This window comes from Artibeus jamaicensis, unplaced genomic scaffold (genome assembly GCF_021234435.1).
Source record: "Artibeus jamaicensis isolate MK-2021 breed Jamaican fruit bat unplaced genomic scaffold, CSHL_Jam_final contig_402, whole genome shotgun sequence".
Lineage (NCBI taxonomy): Eukaryota > Metazoa > Chordata > Mammalia > Chiroptera > Phyllostomidae > Artibeus > Artibeus jamaicensis.
This window is the reverse complement of record NW_026521818.1, coordinates 9328368-9352837: the sequence shown is the minus strand read 5'-3', so window position 1 is coordinate 9352837 and position 24470 is coordinate 9328368. Positions and strand designations below refer to the sequence as shown.

Genomic DNA, 24470 nt, shown 5'->3' with positions numbered 1-24470 from the left:
GGCATGAAGTCTAATATTTGCACATCAATATACATTTTACCCAATAGATAGGTTAGAAAGCAAGTAAACTAATCTTAAATAATGAGAAATATAAAAAAGTTCAAGAATATGGAATCCAGATATATCAAGGGAATGTGACAAATTAAACACATGAGCAACATCCAGGCTGAAGTCATAATGGGCATTGTTGTTTCTTAACGATTTGGTGATGTACTTCACAAAATAGATGAACAGATGATATGTGTGCATACCAAAAAAACGTGACTTGCTCTGATCTGTGTTTCAAACTTCTTAGCAGACACAATGGGGAAATTGTGGTATAAAACTATCCCATGCAAATCCATTTTCATAGAGAGCCAAAACTGAGGGTAAGTGACTCTTCCGTCACACTGACAGGAGACTGAATGCAGGAAAACATCACCACTTTTGTAGCCAGTGCAGAGGACTTTTGTGACCTAGCCAGACTAAAGCTGTGCTTCTAGCACCGAACCCATGCCCTAAATGAAAGGGCGGCCTCGCATTTCCTTCTTACCTTTCACTCACAGCTTGCCAATTGTTGACTAAAAAGTCTTTTGCGACATACCGGCCAACTTCAGATGCTGCCACAACTTCGATTATGTTTGTGTCATTAAAACTGAATGGAGATGTAGAGATAGCATATTCCATAAATCTAAAAAAGTGTGTTTGCAAAGAATAAATATGTAAAAATCATCCAATATAAAATGTTAATTTAAATAAATGGAATCAAAACCCTGTATAATTCTAAGTTAATGATGCACAGTACTCCCTTTGGTTAATTAATTGCATTCTTCTACCAGGAAATTCTTTAATCCTTAATAATCCTTCACAAAAATATGTCCTTAATCTTCATCCATGGGTATGTTTTTATTGATTTTAGAAAGAGAGAAACACCGATGTGAGGGAGAAAGATCAATCAGTTGCCTGCCACACATGCTGGGCACCAAACCCACAACTTAGGTATGTGTCCTGATCAGGAATCAAACCAGCAGTCTTTTGGTGTCCAGGATGGTTCTCCAGTCAACTGAGCCACCCCGCCAGGGCCCACCAGGAAATTTCAAGGTAAGTTGATAATAATCACCTGTTAAGTATCCATGGGTCTTTACTGCAGCTCATTGCATAAATAAGTTGAATCCTTTCTTCTTCTTCTTCTGTGTTATTGGTATAGATACTGAACAAAAAGTCCCATTCTTTGTCACTTCCCAAGGCAACGCCATAACATAAAACCACAGTTTTAATTGGATAAGGTATTCTGTAAAATATAATATGCAATGATAGTTCTCATAGTCAGTAAGTTGTATGTTTGTCTAGAACTATATATCCAGCAAGAAAGTTGAGACCTCAGACATAAAGATCAAAAGGAGGGACCTAGAAAGGCAACTGTGGGAACTGTCATTAGTCTTACTCTCATGAAAGGAGATCATCAAATTAGTTTAGAAACTAATGGTTTTAAGGGAGAAGAAAATTAGAATAGTATAAACAGTAATATATGCTGATAATGTTTGGTCTTCTATCTTATTGTCACATCCCCTAATAATCTATCTGAGGTGATAAATTAGAAGTAATATAATAAAACCAAAATAATAGAGTCTTGGTCTCGGTGAGACAGCAAACTCACAGAGAAAAAGGTACTGGCAACGACAGGCACCATGGTGGTAATCACTGTATAAATCCGAATCTATTGTTAGGCATAGACCTACGATAGACAATTAAAAAAAAAAAAGATACTTGAAAAAATAGTAGGAGAGAGGGATTAACCTAGTGAAAACAAAAATAATAACTTCAAGAATGAGAGCACCAAAAAGGTAGAGGGACTGATGGTGTTGAAACAGGACAAAAACAAGGGCAATTGCAATATTACTCTTACTCGTTCTCTGGGTGGTTCATCCAGTTTTTGAACAGTTCTCGTGACAGCTGAAGACAGTCTTCAAGGCCCAAGAAACATACGGCTCCAAAAAAGTTTTCCAGTGATATTCTTGAAGGAAGAGTCAAAGAAAAACATTTTATTTTGTATTATTACACTATTTTTCTGCCTCCAAGCATATGTTTCATAAAACTATCAGTATTTGAAAACATCCTTCCAATGACATCAGGTTTGCTTTATAAAAAGGATTTGTGGATAACAAATGTGTTTAAGATTCAGAGAAATGTTTGCTGAGAGGCTCTCAGGCACCAAATAAGCTCCTAAGTCAGTATTATTTTAAAGTTAGAAATAAATTACTGCCATCCTTCATCTCCCTCAATCACGCGCAGTGTACAACCACCCCACATCTGTTATCAATTTATTTTTCCTCCTTTTTACCATTATTGCCTTGTGGATAAAAAAAATGACTTCAGAGTATTTGATCTAATACTCCTAAAAATAAAGTTCTTTATACATGGAAAGGAAAGGGAAGGGTCTATTTCTCTCCTTTAACAATGTGCTTTTCCTTGCTTAAGCTTCTGTTTCTTCTTCAACTCTTCCTGGCTGTTATATTTATGGCCAGAGAAAGAAGAGAGGTTTTTGTTTTGTTGGTACGGCTGAGGAGGTATAGGGAACCTGCCTGCGTGGTATGGCAAATGTAGTCCAGCCCCTGATTCGGAAAACCGATGGGGAGCAAGTTGGCACTTAGGAGCTGTGCCCACGGATCGGTCCTCGGATCTGTCCTCCCATGGGGAATCAGGCTTGCGTGGTACCTAGGCTGCTATGAGGCTTGCTTTGTGCTAAGGTTTTTTCACCCTGAATTGAGGTAGCAAATGTTTATTGCGTACCTTTAAGGTAACTTCCTAAAATCTGTGCTAAACCTCCCAAGTATGGAGTGTAACCAGTTCAACCACTTTTCCCCTTGATTTGCAAATATCCTTTCTCTTTGAAGTAATTAGCAACATTCTTTCCTTTGCTATCTGTAAAAGGTAATCACCTACAGGAACCTGTGCATAGTAAATGAGGACCAACCTCTATGTACCCAGAAAAGCAATAAAAGCCTGTCCAGGCAGGGGTTGGGGCCCTTTCTCTCACTCAAAGAGTGGCCATGCTGTTCCTTTTTCTCCACAGAACTTCTGTAGTCCATGTGAATTTGTTCATTGCAGCCACAATACACAGACCCCATGGACCAGAGTCTGCATCAAGAATGGGTACACATTATGCTTCAAAATGAAGTAATTTCAAAAGACTAGAGTGGAGAACAACAATAAATCCAGATTAAGTGGTGCCTGAGATGTGTCTTCCTACATTCCCCAAGTTTGGAGTTAGAGGCAAAGAAATTCAAACTGTCTGTACATTTTCAGAAAATGCAAGAGCTGAAACTTTATTGCTCCACCCTCTTATTTCAACCCACCATGACTCGACCTTCCCACACACAGAAGTGGAATGAATGTCCAAGGGTGGAGGCCCTCTGAGAAAGAGCTCTGAGCATTCATTTATACACACACTCCCTCTCCCCACCCATCCCAAGCTGGCTGCAGCAAGATTGTTCCAAAGAGAACTGGTTTGGGGATGCTACAAAAAGCAGGTGACTTCAGTCCAATTAACTAGTCTAAGAACATGGCTAGTTAACAAGTGTGCTGCCTGACTGAGCACTCTTTCACTTTCCTGTTTACTCATGCATGCCTGCACACTCACTACCCCAGTTAGTCTTCCACATCTTCCATCCATTTGTCCATTCAGCCCTGTCCTTCCAGTCACACGCCCTAGCGCTGGAATTTTCTCCTCTTTCAGAAGGATACTGAAAAGGAAATGAGATTATCTCCAGAGAGATAATCACATTTTGTGTACTCTGTATCTTTTGTTTGGTCTTACTGATTTCAGCTTGATTTGACTAGCACTGTAAATAGAATCTCTATACTATTGTCGATTATAAACTCCTTCCCTAAATCTTGAAGCACAGGACACACACATAAACCTTGGGTCCCAGGGAGACCGGCAATACCACAGCTGTATTTTGACTTCCACCCCTTGCCCAAACCATCACAACCACATGTTTATTCTCCTCACCAAACCAATGATGTGAAAATCATTTGTAATACTTGGGATCACACAATAATGACTGACATATTTCACTTTCAACCTCTCTCACCAAATTTGCACAATGGTAGAATTTCTGTCACCAATAATACATAGAGGGGACCCTTTTCCCCTGTGGTCTTCCCATGCCCTTCAATTAACTGGTACTGGCTCACTTTGCTTAGCACAACCCTTCACCAATAGTATGATACACTTACAGTTTCAACCAGTGGCCTAAGATTTGAGAATATAGAGCTATAAATTTCTGTGTATACACAAATGTGCTTTTCCAGTAAATGGAGGTCCCAAACTATTATTTCCTATTAGAATACATGTAGCACACCAATCTCAACCTGCAAAAATCGCTCAGTGAATCATAGTTATTAAGATCTTATGTAAATCTGAAAGCCTATTTATTAATATGAATCATTGTATGCAATTATCACTGTTCAGAAAATACTTACAGAGCTAAATAGTCATCTTGCAATGCTGCCACATTTTCACGAATTATAGTTGAATAAATATTCCATATTGAGATAAATCTCTTTAATAGATACTTCTATAAACAGTAAAGAAAATATACTGTTAGTTTTGGCTCACAACACTGAATTTGCACTGCATTTCTCTCTATCTGAAAAAACATTAACAGTGACAGATATTTTTCAGAAATTATCTTTATGTGTTAGTAATGTGAAGCTGGTTTATTTTTTAACCTCCCTAGGTTCAGTTTGCTTGTACAAAAAAATGGGGTTTACAATAATACCAATATTAAAGTTTTGGGAAGACGAAACAATGTATGTAAGCACACTGCCTGGCACATCAAGTAAATAAATATTAGCTATTATTATCATTTAATATCACCCTATCCATTTCTGGTTGTCTTCAAAATGAGAAAAAATGTAAAAATTTGAAACTAACTCCTACTTTAAATCTTCCATGTATAATATATAGACTGCCAAGAAAATAAGGAAAATTAACTGATGCCTTAGATAAATATAAGCCATAAATCTGAAATAAAATTTCTTCAGTTGAACTATCAGCTGGTAAATAATAAAATTATAAACATATATTTACAATACATCCTTGAGAATAACTAGGTGTTATTCATTGAAATTCTTTAATAGGTGTTTACAGAATAGCCATGGGGATGTAAAGTACAGCATAGGAAAGGGAGTAGCCAAAGAACTTACACACATGACCCATGGACATGAACAATGGTGTGGAGATTGTCTGTGGGAGTGGGAGGTGCTGGGTGGAGGAGGGCAAAGGGGGAATAATCTGGACAACTGTAATAGCACAATCAATAAAATGTAAAAACAGATAATTAGTTCTTACTTATTTACCCCAAACCAGTCATCAGATATTATCAATGAGCCACCTCAATCCCGCAAATATTGAAGTGCCTTCTATTGGTCCCTGTCCCCTCACTCAAGTAAGTTTCCATGAGCACTTTGGGCAGAAGAGAAAAGAAAGCCTGGCACCCCGAGGTATCTGATCTCCCCCTCAAACTGCCCAGCAACTCAGTTGGAATCTTCACCACCTGACTGTCTGGTTTGTTTGTGGCCCTTAACTCTCCAGAGGGGTGCTGCCTAGCTTTTGCTTTGATTTTACCTGTGCTGTCTTTTTTATGATGAATGTCTAAAACCTAATAATGGAACTTTTCTCCTTTTATATTATTATTATGATGGCATGTTATTTCTTCATTCACTAATTCTAATTTCCCTCTCTCTCTTTGCAACACCGCCAGCAGCTTTGAAACTTTTTCTTTTTCTGGAACACACCTCGCTGGTTTTAAGTGTTGGCCCTGTAAATCGGTGTTTCAATTAAGAACACAGAAGTGTTAAAAGTCGTTCTGTTGATTAACAATCTTTCAGGGAAAATAGTTGTTAATACATACTATTTTTTTCTGTAAGAAAAAGAGTCATACTATTTTTGTCCACTTCTGGTTTCTTAGGGTTAAGGTTAGGACATACCACTTCGATAAGAATTAAGTACCTTTCCAAACTTCTTTTTTTTTAATATATTATTTTATTTTTTTTAGAAAGAGGGGAAAAGAGGGAGAAAGAGAAATACTGATTGGTTGCCTCGCCACATACCCCCAGCTGGGGACATGGCCTGCAACCCAGGCATGTGTCCTGACTAGGAATTGAACTGCCAACCTTTTGGCTTGCAGGCTGGCACTCAATCCACTGAGCCACACCAGCCAGCACTCCAAACTTCTATCATACTCATATCTTAGACCAGGTTTATGACTAAGGTATTTTTTTAAAAAGAATAATCAGTCACCCCTAAAAAAATGAATATATGTATGGAACTAATATAATATAGACTGTTACTTCTGAAAAGGCCTATTTCACAGATGCTCTTCAGAGTATAGAAAGGGGAAAGATGAATTCTTTAAAACCACATAACAAAGAATGAAATTACCTTCAATAATGGGTATATATCATAGTTGTTCACATCAGAAACAAAATTCCTGGGTAGCAGGTTCACCAAGACCGCGTGCCATACTATGATTTCATCCTCTTCAGCAAGGTACTTGGTTAAATCAAGTGCTGTTTCAATCTCAATATAATTGTTTCTGTTCGGTTTAAAAACAAAAACTAAAAACCTTCACTTGCTAAGTGATTTGCACACTCTCCATGTTTGTTCCATGCTTCAAAGCCTGACTTCGATAAGATATGTGAAATCAGGAAGCCGGGAGCCTCTCATTGGTAAGATGAGAACCACGCAATGTTGACAGATCCTCCATTTCAATTTGGCAAAGCAGTATTTCTGCATTTAGTATGCATTCTTATGAATATAATTTCCATTCAACGAGTACTAATTAAAAGTCATTCTCTAGCTCATGTTCTGTCAGCATAAACTAGAAAATAGGACATTATGCTTGCCTACCACTGAGGAGCTTATTTCTTCAGTGAGGAACTGAGATTTACACATAAGCAGCTGTTTACAAGATGTCCTAAAAAAGCAATGAACACAATAAAGTTGCAAAGAAGGAAAACATATGCATGTGATGAAAAAAAATCAGCAAAGGACTCCTGGAGGAAGAATTTAAGAAGAACAATGAAGGATTGAAGTGGGTAGCGAAAAAGAGGAAGACAACTTAGGACAAGGAACTTAAAGTGGGAATTAATATGATGGGCAGACCAAGCTAATTGAAAAAAAGGACTTATTTTGTGTATAGCTAGGGGGTGGAACCTAATAGGAAAGGTGAATTAAAACTGTGGAGAGCCATGACTGTCCAGATGAAGAGTTTACATGTGGTGGGAAGGTGTTTAGACAACTGGGTAACATCATGAAATTGATGCCTAAAAAATGTTATTGCACTTGTGCCAAAGAAGATGGAATGGAATTCAAAGGAACTAAAGGCTAGAAGCTAATGCAATAGTCCAAGCAAAAGACCATGAAAGTTTGGCTTAGTATGGATGCAGTGAAGTTAGTAAGTAAGGTGAGAATTCAAGACTTGCCCAAGGACAAATTGGTAAGAAGACATGGTGGCTATTTGGGACATGTAGAGGAGTTCAGGATATCGCTGATGTTTCAAGTCTGGGTGATGAGAAGAAGAGTGGTACCTTTGACAAGAGAAAAAATGATAGCAGGAACAATTTTGAGGCAGAAAAAAATTCAGTGTCTTGGGTGCTGTAATTAAACGACCATAGGGTAAACAGAAGACACGAAGAGAGAAATAGATATGTAGATTTAGAAGTCATCATCGTATCTTCCACAATTATTGAGTACCTTATATCTTCTTGGCACTGTACATGTATGTAATAGAATAATCACTAAAATAAAAAATACTTGAATTATCCAAAGGAAAGACTGAAGAAAATAACAGAACCATCACTGGTCTTAAGGATGCTCACTGCAGCAGGAAGAAGAGAAGTCAGATACACGAGGAGAATTGATTTTGCATATTGGAGTCTCAGGAGGCCAGAAAAGAAGTTTCCAGGAGGATGTGGTCAACAGTATCACAGTCATGGTAATCTTAGAGAGGAGTTTCAATAAAAGTAGTGAGCAAGGAAGTGTGCTGCAGCTCACAGATGGAAATAGTTGTAAAGAAATGAAAGATGAGATAAGCAGACATTCATTTAAGAAATATGACAGGCCAAAGAAAGAACACACTAGGTAATTTATCATGTATATTTTCCTTAATTTTATTGCCTGAAAATTTAAATTCTGACCATATATCAATTTACCTGGCTAAGTACTTACCAACAGCTTATATTGAATAACTATGATATAAGTAAAATCAATAATTTTATAATATATTAAAATACAGGCCATATCTCATTAAAATTATACCTACAGCCATCACCCTTGGGTAATATCACTTCAAAATCTCAGCTCACAATCTATTTATTTCCAACAACTCTTTTTTTAAAATGTGAGCTACTTTATTTCTTTACCCCTCAATATTACAGAAAAATATGAACACATCTACAATCTTCCTAAATAATCTATTTTAACATTTACTAGAGTTTACAGAAGCAAGCCGGAATCACTTGTAGTTTACCTAAGTTTTTATTCCTGGTTAATACATTAAAATAATAATTCTTATACTTTTAAAAATAATCCTATAAATATTTAAATACTATTATCTTTTTTCTATTTATATCTTCTCTACTGCCTCCTTTTCAAGCTTTTTCTTTAAAAAGGGGTTCTTTTTAAAACATTGAATAGTCTTTGCTGATCTTTTGAGATCCTTTAAAAATTTTTCTATGATCATTTTAAATCTTATTTTACCAAGTCCAATTTAATTGAAAATATATAGGACTTTAATAATAATGCCATGTTTGGACTTGAGAGACAACATACTCTTCCTCTCAAATTATTGGAAAAAGCATTGCTTTCTATTGCTCTTTCCTGATAGGACTTTTGAATTGTGTTTTTTCTTTTTTGTTGTGGAAAAATACATATAACCAATTTACCATTGCAACCATTTTTAAGTGTACAGTTCATTGGTATTAAATACACTCATAATGTGGGGCAACCATTGGCACCATCCACCTCCTTATCTTTTCCCATCTGTAAAACTGAAACTCTGGACACAGTAAATAGCATCTCCCATCCCCTTGCCCCAGCCCCTGAGAGCCTCCATTCTATTTTCTGTGTTTATCATTTGCTGACTCTAATGACCTCGTGTAAGCAGAATCATATAGTATTTGTCCTTTTGTGACTGGCTTAGTTCACCTAGCATAATTCCCTCAAGTTGCTGCATATTCTGGAAAGCTTTATGTAATAAAATTCCACTATCACCACAGAATTTGATCCTAATCTTGATAAGTTAGAGCCTGGATATACTAAAGAACCAACTTCATAGTGATGGAGTTCATGATAAAGTTCTCAAGGCACACTCTAAAACCACGAGAGAAGAATATATACTTACTTAGACAAGGAAAAGGCATCATCAATCAACTGTAGTCTGTGAATAACAGGAATAGCCTACAAATTAGATCCCAATATGTGCAGAAAAATATGAGAACTTTTTTTAGGACAAAAATAATTTTCAAAAGAATAACAACATTTAAAGATCATTGCTGCTTACAGAGCACTTTGACGTGAATTGTCTCATTCAGAGAAATGATCATTACTAAGGGTATTCCCCATAATTTATTTATTATACATCTGTTTTTGATAAATGATCCCTCTGGACATGAATCATAAGGCTTAAATACAGCAGAGAGTTTTGCCAAAATACTCCCTGAAAACAGCATGTTAAAAAAAGAAAACAGGAAGCCAAGTTTAAAAGGCCCCTCCAAAACCAAAATTACACTTTCAATTCTATTATGATGTCCAAATTATTGTCAGGGGTATTTTTGGCCATAGGACGCCTTCAATAAATATTATTTAGCACAGTTTGGTAATACTGAAGTTTTCTTTAAATGATGTATCTCTCCTCAAGATTTTACTACTTTGACACACCACCACCCACAGAGCCCTTTGAATCATGGAGAGGCAGGGGCCAATTGCCGACCTAAGTCCTGAGGCTTCTGTTGGAGCTGCGTGGCACTGCCAGGCCACAGGACTCTGTCTCAGTGTTACTGTCCTAAGGATGCACAGAGCCTCCCACAGTATTCCATCAATACCTCCCAGCACCTTCGTATATTTGGTCCTAGAAAATGTATCTTCACTACATCCTTTTTAACATCTGAGCAAGCCAAGCTTAATTCTTTTTTTGGTAGTAGTCTCATTTCTTTCCTGGCAAGTAATCATTCATTCTATAGATTAATATTAATAACTGTACTATTTTTTAATTTTCTCACCAATTATGTTGTAGGAATAACTGACCTCAGTGTTTAAGTAAGTAAATCTACGGCAGTTTCAAGAAATCATTGACACAATGACATGACCTAGTGCTTCCACAGCCAAGAGTGCCCTTACAAATCAACAAGAATTTAGCTGCTCTGAAAAAGATGTTGGAACAAAATATTTTCATAAGCAGTTTTTGTAGCTTTATTCAAAAGTGCAATAATAATTTTTAAAAAATTACAGAACATTATTGTTCTGAATGCCTGCCTGAATTGTCAGTCCTTTGTTAAACATAACACATGCATCATTTAGTCTTTGCAACAACCCTTTAAGGTTGGTCTGTTATACCCATTATTACACAGATAAAGAAACTGAAGCATGCCTGGCCAAATAAGAGGCCTAAGGTCACACAGCTGGTAAATAATGAGCAAAAAATATAAACACAAGTCTACCTGACCCAAAATCCAAGCTCTAGATCAATGTTCTTTATTGCCTCTTCTGGTAGAGAAGATGCTGCATGTGTATCTCAGAGAACTTTCAAAGAGAGAGACACCTAAGCTTTCTTTTAGTTCAACATTGTACTTCTACAAAGGGAGTCTCAGTGAACTGCCCCAGGGTCACAGCTGGGCCAACTCTGTGGACTTCTAAGCCAGCATCTGTCTCCACCAGTGGAGATTTGGTCTAATTTAACCAATTAAAATCTTACTGATTAGAGCTGGCCAACATTTTAATATTTACATATTAAATAATGATTTTGTTTTTTTCACATCTTAAAGTGATATTGGTTATTGATATTTTGTGAATTAAAATCTCCCCTGAGAGAGTAAGAACATAGTTTTTATAAAGTTAACATTTTCTAGCATATAGTGTACACCTACTTTGGGCTCAGGAATTTTAAGTATATGTTTACCTACATTGTCTCTAATCCTCATAATAAATAAGAAAGATATATTATTTTCATTTTAAAGTGAAGAAATGAAAGTAGAACATTTAAGTGACTTGACTAACATCATAAAACTAAAGGTTAATGGGAAAATGTATTCTTAATTTTACCTAGAAAGGTAAAATTGTTGTGGAAAAGTGAGATTAATGTTCAAAAACACAACACATTTAACCAAAATCTCCCTTTTCTAGGAGTAAGAAACGAGGGGAAGGTCTCTTCCCCACCCAGGCAGGTTTATAAAAGCTCAACTCTGAAAGGCTAGAGAGTGTAATATTAATGATATTCATTTAATAAAAGGTATAAAAATCATCTTACCTTAGGATCTTTTTCAAGCTGTTGATTTAATTTCCTCCAACCTAATTTATCATAGTTAACTCTATAATATCCAGTCATGTTCACATTTAAAATCACCCAGTCATGGTCGGAATCTGAAATTTGCATTTCAGGGAATAATCCTACAAAGGAATATGTGAAATGTTTGAAATGGTGCATTTAAAAAATACTTCAATATATGTCTATATGATATCCTCTTAATTCTAAACATGATACCCAATGAAATAAGAATTAAAGGAATTCTAAATTATATACATTGATCTTACCATATAATTATATATTTTCACATTAATAGCTTTTGATTTGAAAGTTTTCTTTAGAGCTCTGTGTTCAACAAGAATGATATAATACTTTAGTTTTAAACAGGATAGTTTTTCAAAAGTTAAATATTTCAACTTTTTATAATATATATATGAAGATATTTTAAAAATTTGTTACTTACTGCTGCTTTTGTCTAGCCAGACTAAAGACTGTGTAGTTCCATTTTTCATCCAAAGAATAGGTACAATCCATGTGTTACTTATTGGGAAAAAGATTTAAATGTAGTTAATTTTCAGACATAAGAATGTAATCCCTGAGCCAATATTAAATGAGATGATAAAATAACAGACAGAACTCAAAATCTTTGGTCATTCCCTCTGGATACGTAGGAGATTATTCTTATGATTATTCGCTGTTGTTTTTACAAGCCAGTTTTGCTTTAGCCATTTATTTACTCTCTCATTGTATCTTACAGATTTACTTCTTGTAATTTAAGGTAGCTACTAAGGATGTCTTGTATCTGAAACTTTAAAGGCCTGTTTATAATAAATTATAGCCACCTGGCCTTTTCAGAGGTCGTTCAAATGCTGTGGATAGACCTAAATCCATCCTTGCCAAGGGAGTTGAAGAGCAATTTAAGAAGAAAAAGCTTGGTGTCCTGGCTGGTGTGGCTCAGTGAATTGAGCACTGGCCTGCGAACCAAAAGGTTGCCAGTTTGATTCCCTGTCAGGGCACATGCCTGGGTTGCAGGCCAGGTGCCCAGTGGGGGGGTGAGGGAGAGGCAATCAGTTGATGTTTCTCTCCCTCTTTCTTCCTCCTTTTCCTTCTCTCTAAAAATAAATAAAATATTTTAAATATTTAAGAAAGAAAAAGGTTGCCAAACATTACAAAATGTTTTTCATCATCAAGCTTTCTCCCCATCTGAAAAGTGGTCAGCATGAATCAGCCAGATTATTCATATTTACTGGATGCTGACATTCTCCCCAAATTGGTGATCATGACCTGGATGAAGTAGTTGACCACAGAGAGGACACTAGTCATCTGAAGGAACATGATACTTGGCATTTGGGCAAAATTTCCAATCTTGCTCAAAGCCTCACAAGTCTGGGTTCTCAAAGACAATAAACTGAGGGTCTGTGCTTTTACATGATGGCTAAGGCACACTCTTCTCAAAGACACAGAATAGCACAGTGAGAAGAGACCTTGAGGTCTCTTGTTCCTCTTCTCTGGGGTTTTGAAAAAAGAGTAGGACAATATGAAAATTATGGTGATGGTATTTGAAAATTAATTACTCATTTGTGGTAATATAGCAATGAGTGGTGAGGATCAAAACTTTATGAAAAACAGGTGAATGTTATCCAACAAACTTAAACATAGAAGGAAAGGAGAAAGCGACAAATGCTAAGCCACTTTATACTCATTGTTTCATTTCATTTTTACAGCAATCTCCTGGGATACATGTTATTGCATTTACTTTATTGTTAAGGCAACTGAAACACAGATTTTAAATACGACTTACCTAAAGTTTGAATTTTGGTGAAGTCAATATTTGAATCCAGCATCTAAAGGCCATAATTCTAATAGTATAAATATGGCTATGAATACACACATACATGCATGTGTGGACATGCTCAGAATTATTCCTCAAGGACTAGTTACCATTAAGTATCATTTCTAGGGAAGAGAAGACAGCCTTGCAATGGGATCTTCTTTTCTCTTAACTAGCATGAGGTCATGCACAGATCTATCATATTGCCTGTCACCCAGAATCCTAAGTAATTCATTATTTCTGTCTGAAGGACAAAAAGAAATACGTAACACCCAAAGCTTTGGGTCACTGGTGTGGGGGAGGGACACTGCCTGGATCTTCACATGCAGGTCCTGGCCCAGCTCAGGACATCAGGGGCTCTACCTCACCCTAGCACCCCAGTAACATCCTGCATGGAGTCCTACGTCACCATCCCAAAGTCACTCTGCAAAAGGGTGTGTCCCCAGCAGGGCTTATGCTTCCTCACCCACAGGCTGGCTTCCATTTGATCAGAACTCAAGCCCAAGGAAGGTAAAGACAGAGGAGCAAATCTACCTACTTGTGGGTCAGAAGAGTCTGATTTTTAACTTTTCCAAGAAAAAATGGCTCCTGTTTCATGATCCCAGTAGATACATTTAAGGTGATAACTGGAAAACCACTCTGGTGTGTCCAACTGTCCATTATGCTTTTTACTGTTGCTGGCAAAACAATTTTACTCTGGTCATCTATGGCCTATTTTTAAAAATCATCAGAAAAGCAGATATTTGTCATTGAAATCTTTTGAGGTAGCAATCTCCTAAAAGAAACTATATAGCTATTTTACGCAGTAATTCCCAGTGGGTCATATTCTGAGCCAAATTCAGAACTCTTTTCAATTCTATATCTGAATGGTTCCTTAGGTTCCTTAGTTCATTCATTCATTCATTCACTCACTGAACACATGTTATTAGATCTAATATGTTCAGGCTCTGTTCTACACACTGGGAATATAGTGGCGAAGACTGAAGAAACAGCCCTGACCTAAAGGAGTTTCACAAACAAGGCAAATTTGTTTTCCCGTGGCATTGCCACACATGCATGGCCACCCCACCCTGTTGAACTCTATCACACGACTCAGCAGGGACACTTCAGGAAGACAATACCATTTGAAAATGCCTCCATAGGTCGTCTTGCTCGGCATTTGAGTAAGAAAATGTATCCAAATACGACTGTAAAAACAGAAAAGTTACTGTTAAAATAAATCACATCCCAAAGCAATTTATGTTTACTGCCTTCCAGGTAACAATTTTGTAAACTCACCTTAAGTGCACTGATAAATACACTCTCATTCAGGAAACTAGAAAGCATCCGGGCCATCGATGCTCCCTAAGACAAAAGAAACTGTCTATGATTTGAACAAAATTGTACATTTAAATACTGACACATTCCATTTTGATTAGTATTATTCTGGGCTGTGGTCCTGATTGCATTGTGTATTTTAAGGTGAATGTTTCAGTTATTCCAAAATATTTTAATAAAATAGCAGACTGTCATTAATTAATAGGTAAAAGGTGAGTTAATGTCCTACATATAGATTTCAGTGTACACAAAATGTTTTAAATTGATATATTTCCATGGCAAGAGTAAATCTGCACCAAGCAGAAACATTTACCATAAAAATAGCAAATGTTTAAGTCTATTTATAACAGTAAATGGTACTGAGCAACCAATATCAAGTTGATTAATATTTACTAGATTAAAAATGTTTACTAGATAAGAATTGACTTAACCACATTTTCTAAAATCTACCTACTGAATAAAATGAAGGTTATTTGTACCAAAAATTGTCTACAACTCTTAGAATCCATTTTATGCAACTTTCTGTAAGAGTACAGAACAAAAGAAAATATATGATTGATTTTACCTTATTGTAAGTAAATGAATCAAAGAGCTCATTTATTTCATTTGTTTCTGTGAAGTTTTCCACCTTCATGGATACAGCTCTAGATGCCAGGGCATGATCTTCTCTGAGAACATCATGTAAAATGTTAGAAAAAAACACCTCATTCTAAAAGAAAAAAATTGAGCCACATGAAGTTCTGAAGTATCAAAGAAACACAGAGTTCAATGTTCCCAAAATAGTTTCAGTGTCAGTTCAACTGACGCTGAAGAGTAAGAAAAAAAAAAACAGTAATTGAAACGTGCTCTGTGAGCTGTACTACACCGAATACATCAGGATTCCATGAATAATGAAAATCTAGGATTCTTTCCTTTCCATTTGCTGTCAGTTTTTATTTTAATTTTTAAAAAATCAATTACAAAATTAATTTAATTTTCAAGAGAGCCAGCTACATTTGCCCTAAGGAGGGTCCCTGGGGGAATTGCTTGTCTTGGTGGTTTTAATCCTCTAGCATTTTATAGAAAATTTTATTAGTGACCTTTTAAAATTGATCAATCTCTCTTGTGTGGACATTTATAAACCAAAAGCATGCCATATTTATACATTTGCAAGGGTGCTGATGTAATAATTTGAAATTGAAAATAAATCCCCAGACTGGATACAACAGTTTACATGCCATGCATTAAAAGAAGGCAATGTGTTATATTTTAGTGAAAAGTACAGAACTCTGCAAATGATTAGATCTCTCTGACACATGACAAGGGCCATCTCTTTCTGAAGGGAAGCTAGGAGGATCACCAAAGTAGAGACAAGAGAAGTGTGGGATGGACGGGCCAAAGAAAGGGGCAGTGGAGAAGCTACAGAGACAGCTCACCATACCCTGGAGAGCTGGGAGAGCCCCTGATAATCTACATTACGCCTCTCTCAGGGGTCCCCATGTCGGCTCTCACCCCTGCACATGGCCAAATAAACTTTAAAATTCTGCCCCACTTCCATTAGCCAATGTCCCAATCAACCCTCTCCTATTAGCACATTTTTTTTAGATTTACTAATACCATTGATTATTATGAAACTCGGAGAAAGCCTGTCATTTAGGGCAATGCATGTCAATAAAGAATAATGGGATTTTGTCGAACTCATTCTAATTCCATTGGTCTGCTTCGGGGCCTGTACCTTTAATAAACTAACCAGATGATGCTGATATTGCTAGTTCAAGGATTACACTTTGAGTAGCAAAAATTTAGGAGAGACATCTGTGTAAGGCTGGTCTTAGTAAGTACAGGTTTTATTAGTTTAACACTCAAGGTTTCTATTTCTGCATATGGTTTTCTGGTTTTCTTACTCAGTTTTAATCTAATGAGTAGATTAAAAGTCTGTGATCTTTCAAAAATCCTTGAAACAGGGCCTTAAGATTTTAAAAAACAAAGCTTGTGGTAATTTTCTCAAGTGCCAGGAACTGATGCTCTTCCAGTAAGCATTATATTCACTCATTTTCACAAGTAATTGAGAAATGTAGACTAAGAAAAGAGTGATTATGAAGCAATGATGAAAAAAAATAACTGAATGGTACAAAAAAAGCTAATCTTACCATCTAAACTACAAAAACACCACTAATATGCTTTCATCAAGTTTTCCCAGATATGACACTATCTTAGCCATTTTAGTTTCATTTAGAAATACTGAGTGATATTAGCATATTCTCTTCAATTCAGAACATAGAGGGTAAAAATTTTAAATGGACAGAAAACCTGAATAGACATTCCTCCAAAGAAGACACACAAATGGCCAATAGATATATGAAAAGATGCTCAATGTCACTAATCATTGAAGAAATGCACATTAAAACCACAATGAGATTTAAAACCACACCCGTCAGAATGGCCGTCATCAACAAGTCAAGTGTTGGTGAGGCTGTGGAGAAAAGGGGGACACTCGTGCACTGTTGGTGGGAAGGCGGATTGCTACAGCCGCTGTGGAAAATAATATGGAGGGTCTTCAAAAAATTAAAAATGGTACTGCCTTACACTCAGAGATTTCATTTCTAGGAATATATCTGAAGGAATCCAAAACACTAATTTGAAAGAATATGTGCTGCCCTACATTCACTGCAGCATTATTTACAATAGCCAACATGTGGAAGAAACCCACGTGCTCATTAATAAATGAGTGGATAAAAAAAGTAGTGGTACATTTATACAATGGACTATTACTCAGCCATAGAAAAGAATAAAATCTTACCATTTAGAATATCATGGATGAACCTAGGGGTTACTATGCTAAGTGAAATGAGTCAGAGAAAGACAAGCGCCAGATGATTTCACTTCTTTGTGGAATTTAAGTAACAAAACAAACGAACAACATTGAAACCACCTTATGGATAAGGAGATCAGATGGAGAGCTGCCAATGGGGAGGGAAGTTGGGGGCCAGTGAAAATGGAGAAGGCTTTAAGAAGTACAAGTTGGCAGTTACAAAACAGTCACAGGGATGTAAAGTACAGCATAGGGAATATAGTCAATAATATTGTGATAAATATGTATGGTGCCAGCTGGATACTGGAAGTATTGAGGGAACACTTTGTAAATGATATGATTGTCTAACAATTATGCTGTACACCTGAAACTAATTATAAATAATAAACTTATTATAAATAATATTGAGTATAAACTGTAATTAAAAAATTTCAAAAAGAACCTAGAGGATGAATCTCATTCTTTTTATGGGAACGGAACTCCTTTCCTCACTGACTCTTAAGTACAGAGGTACAGAATATATGGAAAGAGCTTTTGAAGAAAACTAAGATTTACTGTATGTGTATGAAGTTTATTTATATATGGATAGAGTCGTATAAGGAACGCACACACACTAGCTCCTGGAGAACAGAACACTCTCAGGTGCATTCTCTGCAGGGCATGGGGGTTAAAGTCATGGGCTTACAGCAGCAGAAACGGGAACTGAATCTCATCTTAAACATTTAATTACTGAAACAATTTACTTCATGATCTGATGCCTGCCTCCTCAACTATAAGACAGAAAACATAACAACTGCACTCAGATGACTGTTTTGAAGACTGAGTAAGATGATGTGTACATAGAACTCCCACTACCTAAGTCCTCAGTTAATGGTAAATACCATACTATTATAGTTACTAGCATGATTATCCTCGTTATCAGACTAAACCCAGACAATGGGGTTATAATCACAGTTCTGTCCAATCAGGAAAATGGCCTTGGCAAGTCACTTAACCTTTCAATGCTTCATCTTCTGACCTACGTAATGACGAGCGTCCAGGGGAGGAAGGGTAGCAGCACCACAGAGCGGCGAGACTGCAGGTGGTGGGCATTTATAGGATGTCTACAAAGGGCAGGGTGGGGGCACGGAGCTGGGGCACTCAGAGGCTGCTATGTCAGCGCTTCCCAGAAACTGATTTCACAGATAGATAAACAAAGACATTTTTAAGTTTCTGTGGGGCCAAGATAGGTTTGTCCACTTTTTATTCTGCCCATTTTTTAATCAACAGAAACCAAATATCATCTATATACTATCAACATCCTTTCATTAAAGAAGGGAAAAAGGACATTTTACTACCAAGATAATAAAATATCATCTTACAATCTCCTCCTAAGTGAACAAATTTAGCTTGCCAGGAAGATCTGGCTAGTGGCAGTCTGCTGCTTTTACATTTATGCTGGGCAGGAATAAAGGAACATAACCTAAATTCCAAAAATACCATACAAGGTGATACAATAAACTACCAGGAAACACTTAAAAATCTTGTTTTTAAACATAATTAATGATTTGTGGAAATGCTTTTGATATCATATGAAATAGAAAAGGCTTTATTTTTTTGTGTGTGTAATTCCCACTTTTATGAATATTTACAAAAAGCCTGGAAACAGAAAACACATTAAAAAGGTAATATTGATCATCTCTGGTATTACAAATAATGTACTACTCCTTGCATTTTTCTGTATTTTACACATTTTCAACAGTGAATATGCATTATTTTTACAAATAGGAGAAACAATGATAAATAAATCTAACAGACATACTTACTCCGGGGAGTTTAGAATTGAAGTAGTTAATTACTCCGAGCTCAAAATAAGATGCAAAACCTTCATTGAGCCAGATATTGTTCCACCAACTCATGGTGACCAAGTTTCCAAACCACTTTTGGACATGGAAGAAAAAAGAACTCCTTAAATTTAATTTAAGTAATATTTACTGTGATTGCATGTTAAATAAATACAGGGTCAGAGACATAAGTAAACTTTATCATGAAAACAGGACTCCAAAAAGCATGTTGTTTTAACATGAAGAGATATCAGTCATGTATGTCTCTGAAATAATTATTTCACATTCAATGATAGAAAGCAATTTTCCTTTTAAAACTGTGATGTTCAAAAATAATGAAAGCTAGAGTAGCATTTCTTAAAGTGTCCACTTTGCCCATAAGTAAAACAAAGCAGAAGTTCCAAATGTTCACTTAATACCTAATTACAGCATCTCATACTCTAAATAGACTACATCAGGATTTTTCTGTAAGAAGTTATGACATTTTAAAAATATGATTTGATCTGTGTCATGTACAAATCACTTGAGTAATCATGTTCTGCAAAGTGGTTAGCTGTGATTATGTTCTATATGAACTTAACAGAAAGAAAGTGTCAAACAGATGATGAATAGAATAAGGAAAGAAAAACACAATAGTTTCCAAAACCAACAAATCCACACTCTGGTATTTAACCAAATTCTTCTAACGGCTGTGACGTACTCATACTTAGCAGCCTGTGTTCCAAAACAATGTGTCCCTGAGGATATAATAAAAAATGTCACTAGAGGTGACTGATCAAAACTTGCGAAAGTGTGTGTTGACTGTGTAACGTGGTGTTTGTTATTCAGTCCCAGTAAACCACCCTTTCCCCCAAATTTCTTACGGATCCACACAAGATGATTTCTTTCTTGACAGACTTGTATTAATGGAGTAGAGGTCAAAAGGCATATGTAAGAATTCCCTCCAAATCAGATAACTAAGCCTCTAAAATACAACATGAAAGCATGAAGTTCTACTGAAACGAGTCTTTGTCTCCACCTCCTTTGGGGATGCAGCTCAAGGGTTCATCACTATTCATCGCACTGACACTAACATGGTGCCTATAATCCTTTAACCTCTCGAAAGAAAATGTTTGTAGCAATCTACTGATGAAATGTGGATACCTTTTAGTGACCTTTTATAATGTACCTTATTTTGAGATGGCATGAAAACAACTCATGATAGATCTGCTTGGCTTATTTTTCTTGAAGAAGACTTTGGGGAGTTTAAGGGGACTAAATGATCATGGAAAAAAATACAGAAAAGATTAAATAGAATAAATAAATAAATAAAATTTTAAAAAGAAGATTTTGTGGAGCAAAGTTAATCTTTGGATGTAAATATCTGACTGTCCAATGTACTCATCAGTATGATCTATTACCAATTGTTCAAATCCACTCGAGATCTGATTACACAGAGCTCCTTATTTTTTGTCATTTTTCCATTTTTTGAACAATTTTTTAAAATTTGGTATGTAGCAGGTTGCTTTCTGGGTTTTGTTTGGGTTTTTTTTTTTTTTTTTTTTTTTTTAGGGGGAGTGCTATTTTTGGTAGAGCACCTGGAGAACATCTTCATGTGAAATGAGAAAAAAACATTTTACCACATGCCTGATGTCCGATCTCATGGGAGACAATGTGGGAGATCACTGTCTTCTTCTCTGTTAGTCGATCATCTGGTTGCAGCAACAATAATGACTCATCAAATACCAATAGTCCCCAATTTTCCATGGCACGGTTGTCAAAAGTAGGCAAGGCAATTATATCTACATGGATTTAAATGGAGGGAAAAATAGAAAGAAAATACAAGTGAATACGAATAATCTGAGAGAAGACTGTAAAGACAAATACCAAAAACAGAAGCCAGAAAATAAATTTTAACTATATAAAAATAAATAATTTTGACAAAGGACTTGTATACAAAATATACAAAGATCTCTTAAAAGTCAACAATAAACAACTTGATAAATTTGGCAAAAGATCAGTCTAGACACTGCACTAAAGATATGTAAATGAAAAATAAGCATATGAAAAATATGCTCAACATCTTACGTCACCAGGAAGTTGCAAATTGAAACAATAAGGAAACGAAAACAACAATGAGATACCCCTACACACCAGTTAGAGTGGCTAAAACCCGAATGCTGGAGAGGATTTGGAACAACAGGAGCTCTCATTCATTGCTAGTGGGAATGCAAAATGGTACAGCCACTTTGGAAAAAAGTTTGGCTGTTTCTGATGAAGCTAAACGTGGGCTGACCATACAGTCTAGCACTTGAGCTCCTGGGTATTTACCCAGATCAGTTGAAAATTTGTGTCCATATAAAACTTGCACACAAATGTTTATTGCTTCTTTATTTGTAATTGCCAAAAATGGGAAGCAACCAAGATGTCCTTCAACAGGTGAATGGATAAACAAACTGGTATATCCATACAATAGTGAATTATTTAGTGATAAAAAGAAATGATTTATCAAGCTCTGAAAGGTCATGGAGAAACCTTAAATGTGTATTATTACTAAGTGAAAGAAGCCAGTCTAAAAAAGCTATACGCATGATATAATTACAACTGTACATCAGTACGGAAAAGGCAAAACTACATACGGTAAAAAGATCAGTGGTTTTCAGAGATTGGGGGAGGATGCAGGATGAATAGTTAGAGCACAGTGGATTTTTATGCCAGTAAAACTATTCTATATGATGTTATAGTGGTGTATACATGTAATATACATTCATCAAAACTCATAGAACTGTACAATGTAAAGTGAACCTTAATGTAAACTATGGACTTTAGTTAATAATAATGTAGCAATATTGCTTTAGAATTACAATAAATATACCACACTAATAGAAGATGATCATAGCAGAAACTAGAGGCAGGATAAGGGGAAGGTAGAAGAGCTATATGGGAACTCTAAAAATAAAATATATTTAAAATAAAATATTTAAGTTTCCTAGAGAACACCATAAACGAATTTGAAAGGCAAACCACAAACTGGTGTATTTGTAGCATATGATGGAGGACCCCAGAAACCCCCTAGAATTATCTTCTGGAGGGTGGGCACTTGTAGTACAGGCTTCCCCCACCAGGTGAGTGTCCTAGGAACCCGTCTGTATCAGTGTTGTTGTGAGAGGCTGCATGTGGCTTCACTACATTTTTGTGGAGACTCTTGCACTGCATTCGCCCATTTCATGATGGCTGATTTAGCAGTGCACCTGCACACACTGTGCTGCGTGCTCAGCAGTTTTTGACCCAAAACAGCGTGTCCCCTTGTATCCCATTCTCCCTATTTATCCGATCTTGCCTCAAGTATCTTTTTTTTGTTTGTTTCTCCAGATTGAAAAAAGCCCACAAAGGGAAATATTTTGTCAATGTGGAAGAGGTGAAACAAAAAACAGCAGAAACACTAAAAGACATCAAAATCAATGATTTCCAAAACTGTTTTGAGCAGTGGAAAAAGTGTCTTGATGGGTGTATTGCATAGAGCACTGGAGGGTAACTGAAATTTAGACATATAAGAATCAACACACAATTTTTAAAAATAAATTCCAGTTTTTGTGGTCCATCTCATCTATCACATTTGGACAATATTTTCTTCAGTGAAGAACCCTGACAAATCAAAAAAAATATATGAACAATTCACTAAAGAAATAAAATTTAAGCAGCGAAAAATCTTATTTAAAATGTTCAATTTCTTTACTTATTAAAAACAAAAATAAAACATTATAACTTAATCTTTCAAATGTATGAGAAGCTTAATAATTAGTAGTGGTTAGCATTAGCATTAATAATTCGTTATAGGAAAACTGACACAGACCTGCTGGCAATGGGTGTGAACTGGTACAGTCTTTCTGGAGCAATCCAGCAAAATGCTTCAAAATCTTTAGAAATGTCCCTACACTTTGACTAACTCACTCAACTTTTGGAATTTATACTAAAGCAAATAGCACAGGTATTTGTAAACATTTTCTTACAATGGTTTTCTTTATTGCTCTGAAAGTAGCCTTCTCCCTAAAAAGTGGTCGATGCAGTCTTAATATTCAACCACTGAGGAGTAAATAAAGTATTTTATCAAATTAATATGTAGGTATTTTCTTTATTAAAAATAACAATAAAAAATATTTAGTGATCTGGACCATGTTGTGACCTATGAAAGAAAGATGCCAACTCCATGTGGTCCTCTTTGTTAAACATAAAGCAGCAAATTCCGAGAAAGACTGAGATCCAGCCTAGGACAAGCACTGGGACATGCACCGAAGGCCAGCCATGGTTGTACCTGTGTGGTGGCATTGCAGGGATTTCTCTTCCCTTTATTGTGCTTCTCCCCATTTTTGCAAATTTTCTACAGTGTGATTATTTATTACTTTTATAACTAGAACAATAAAAGTTTTTAAATTGTCTTTTGCTAATGGGAGAAATATTATAATCCATGCTACATCTGCCTGGCGAGTGTTCTATGCTGTGCTATGCTCAGTAATTTAAGTTGACTACAAGTTGCCGATGCTGACACTGCACGTTAAAGAGTGCACCCAGGTCCTTGCACAGCCTCCATAGATAATGCTCGATTATCTTGCGGAAACTTAGTTGCCTTAGCCTAGGTTCCCTATTCTTCTAACCGTTTTTCTCTACCCATTCCCATCCCACCCATTGACCCACGTTAGAGGAACAAAATACATTTACACGATACCCTCACATTAGAGAGAAAAAACACTGAACCACTTTCTGAACTGAAGGGCTCACACAATTTTAAGGACATACTGCATAGATCTATAAGGAATAAATGTTTACATACTTCCTCATGGGATATCATACTCACACATGATTCCAATTTTATATAACAAAACTTCACAGATGGGACCTCAAGTCCTAATCGAATGACTCACACCTAAGGAATATTTTTTTAAAAACCAACAAAGCCTTACTAAAGGGAACTGAAGTAACTCACACAGGCCTGCCATGAGGACCCAGAACACTGCATTGCACTCTTGCAGATGACAGTCAGGGCAGGGTGCAGGAGAGAAGGCAGGGCCTGGAGGGTGTGAGGCTGCCGGCGGGGACCTGGGAGGGATCTGAAGCCTGCAAGCTGTCTGAGTACCTGCTGAGCACATGGCACCACACAGACAGGCCTTTATGTGTTCAGAGGGGGATGCAGCTAACCCCAAAATAGCATCCAAATGGTGACAATG

At 36.3% G+C, this 24470-nt stretch overlaps 1 protein-coding gene across 1 annotated transcript in view; it reads right to left on the bottom strand.

The window, feature by feature from the left end:
- The window catches only part of LVRN (laeverin), a 55421-nt gene that overhangs the window by 10923 nt on the left and 20028 nt on the right, over nt 1-24470 (bottom strand). The window contains exons 5-18 of the mRNA XM_037141792.2: nt 20896-21050; nt 19252-19365; nt 15221-15364; nt 14617-14682; nt 14460-14525; nt 13877-14049; nt 11971-12047; nt 11511-11650; nt 9390-9445; nt 6428-6581; nt 4465-4559; nt 1886-1993; nt 1100-1270; nt 533-670 (exon numbers count right to left, since the gene is read on the bottom strand). Of these exons, the coding sequence (XP_036997687.2) occupies nt 533-670; nt 1100-1270; nt 1886-1993; nt 4465-4559; nt 6428-6581; nt 9390-9445; nt 11511-11650; nt 11971-12047; nt 13877-14049; nt 14460-14525; nt 14617-14682; nt 15221-15364; nt 19252-19365; nt 20896-21050 (1657 nt within the window). The remainder of the gene's footprint in view (nt 1-532; nt 671-1099; nt 1271-1885; nt 1994-4464; nt 4560-6427; nt 6582-9389; nt 9446-11510; nt 11651-11970; nt 12048-13876; nt 14050-14459; nt 14526-14616; nt 14683-15220; nt 15365-19251; nt 19366-20895; nt 21051-24470) is intronic.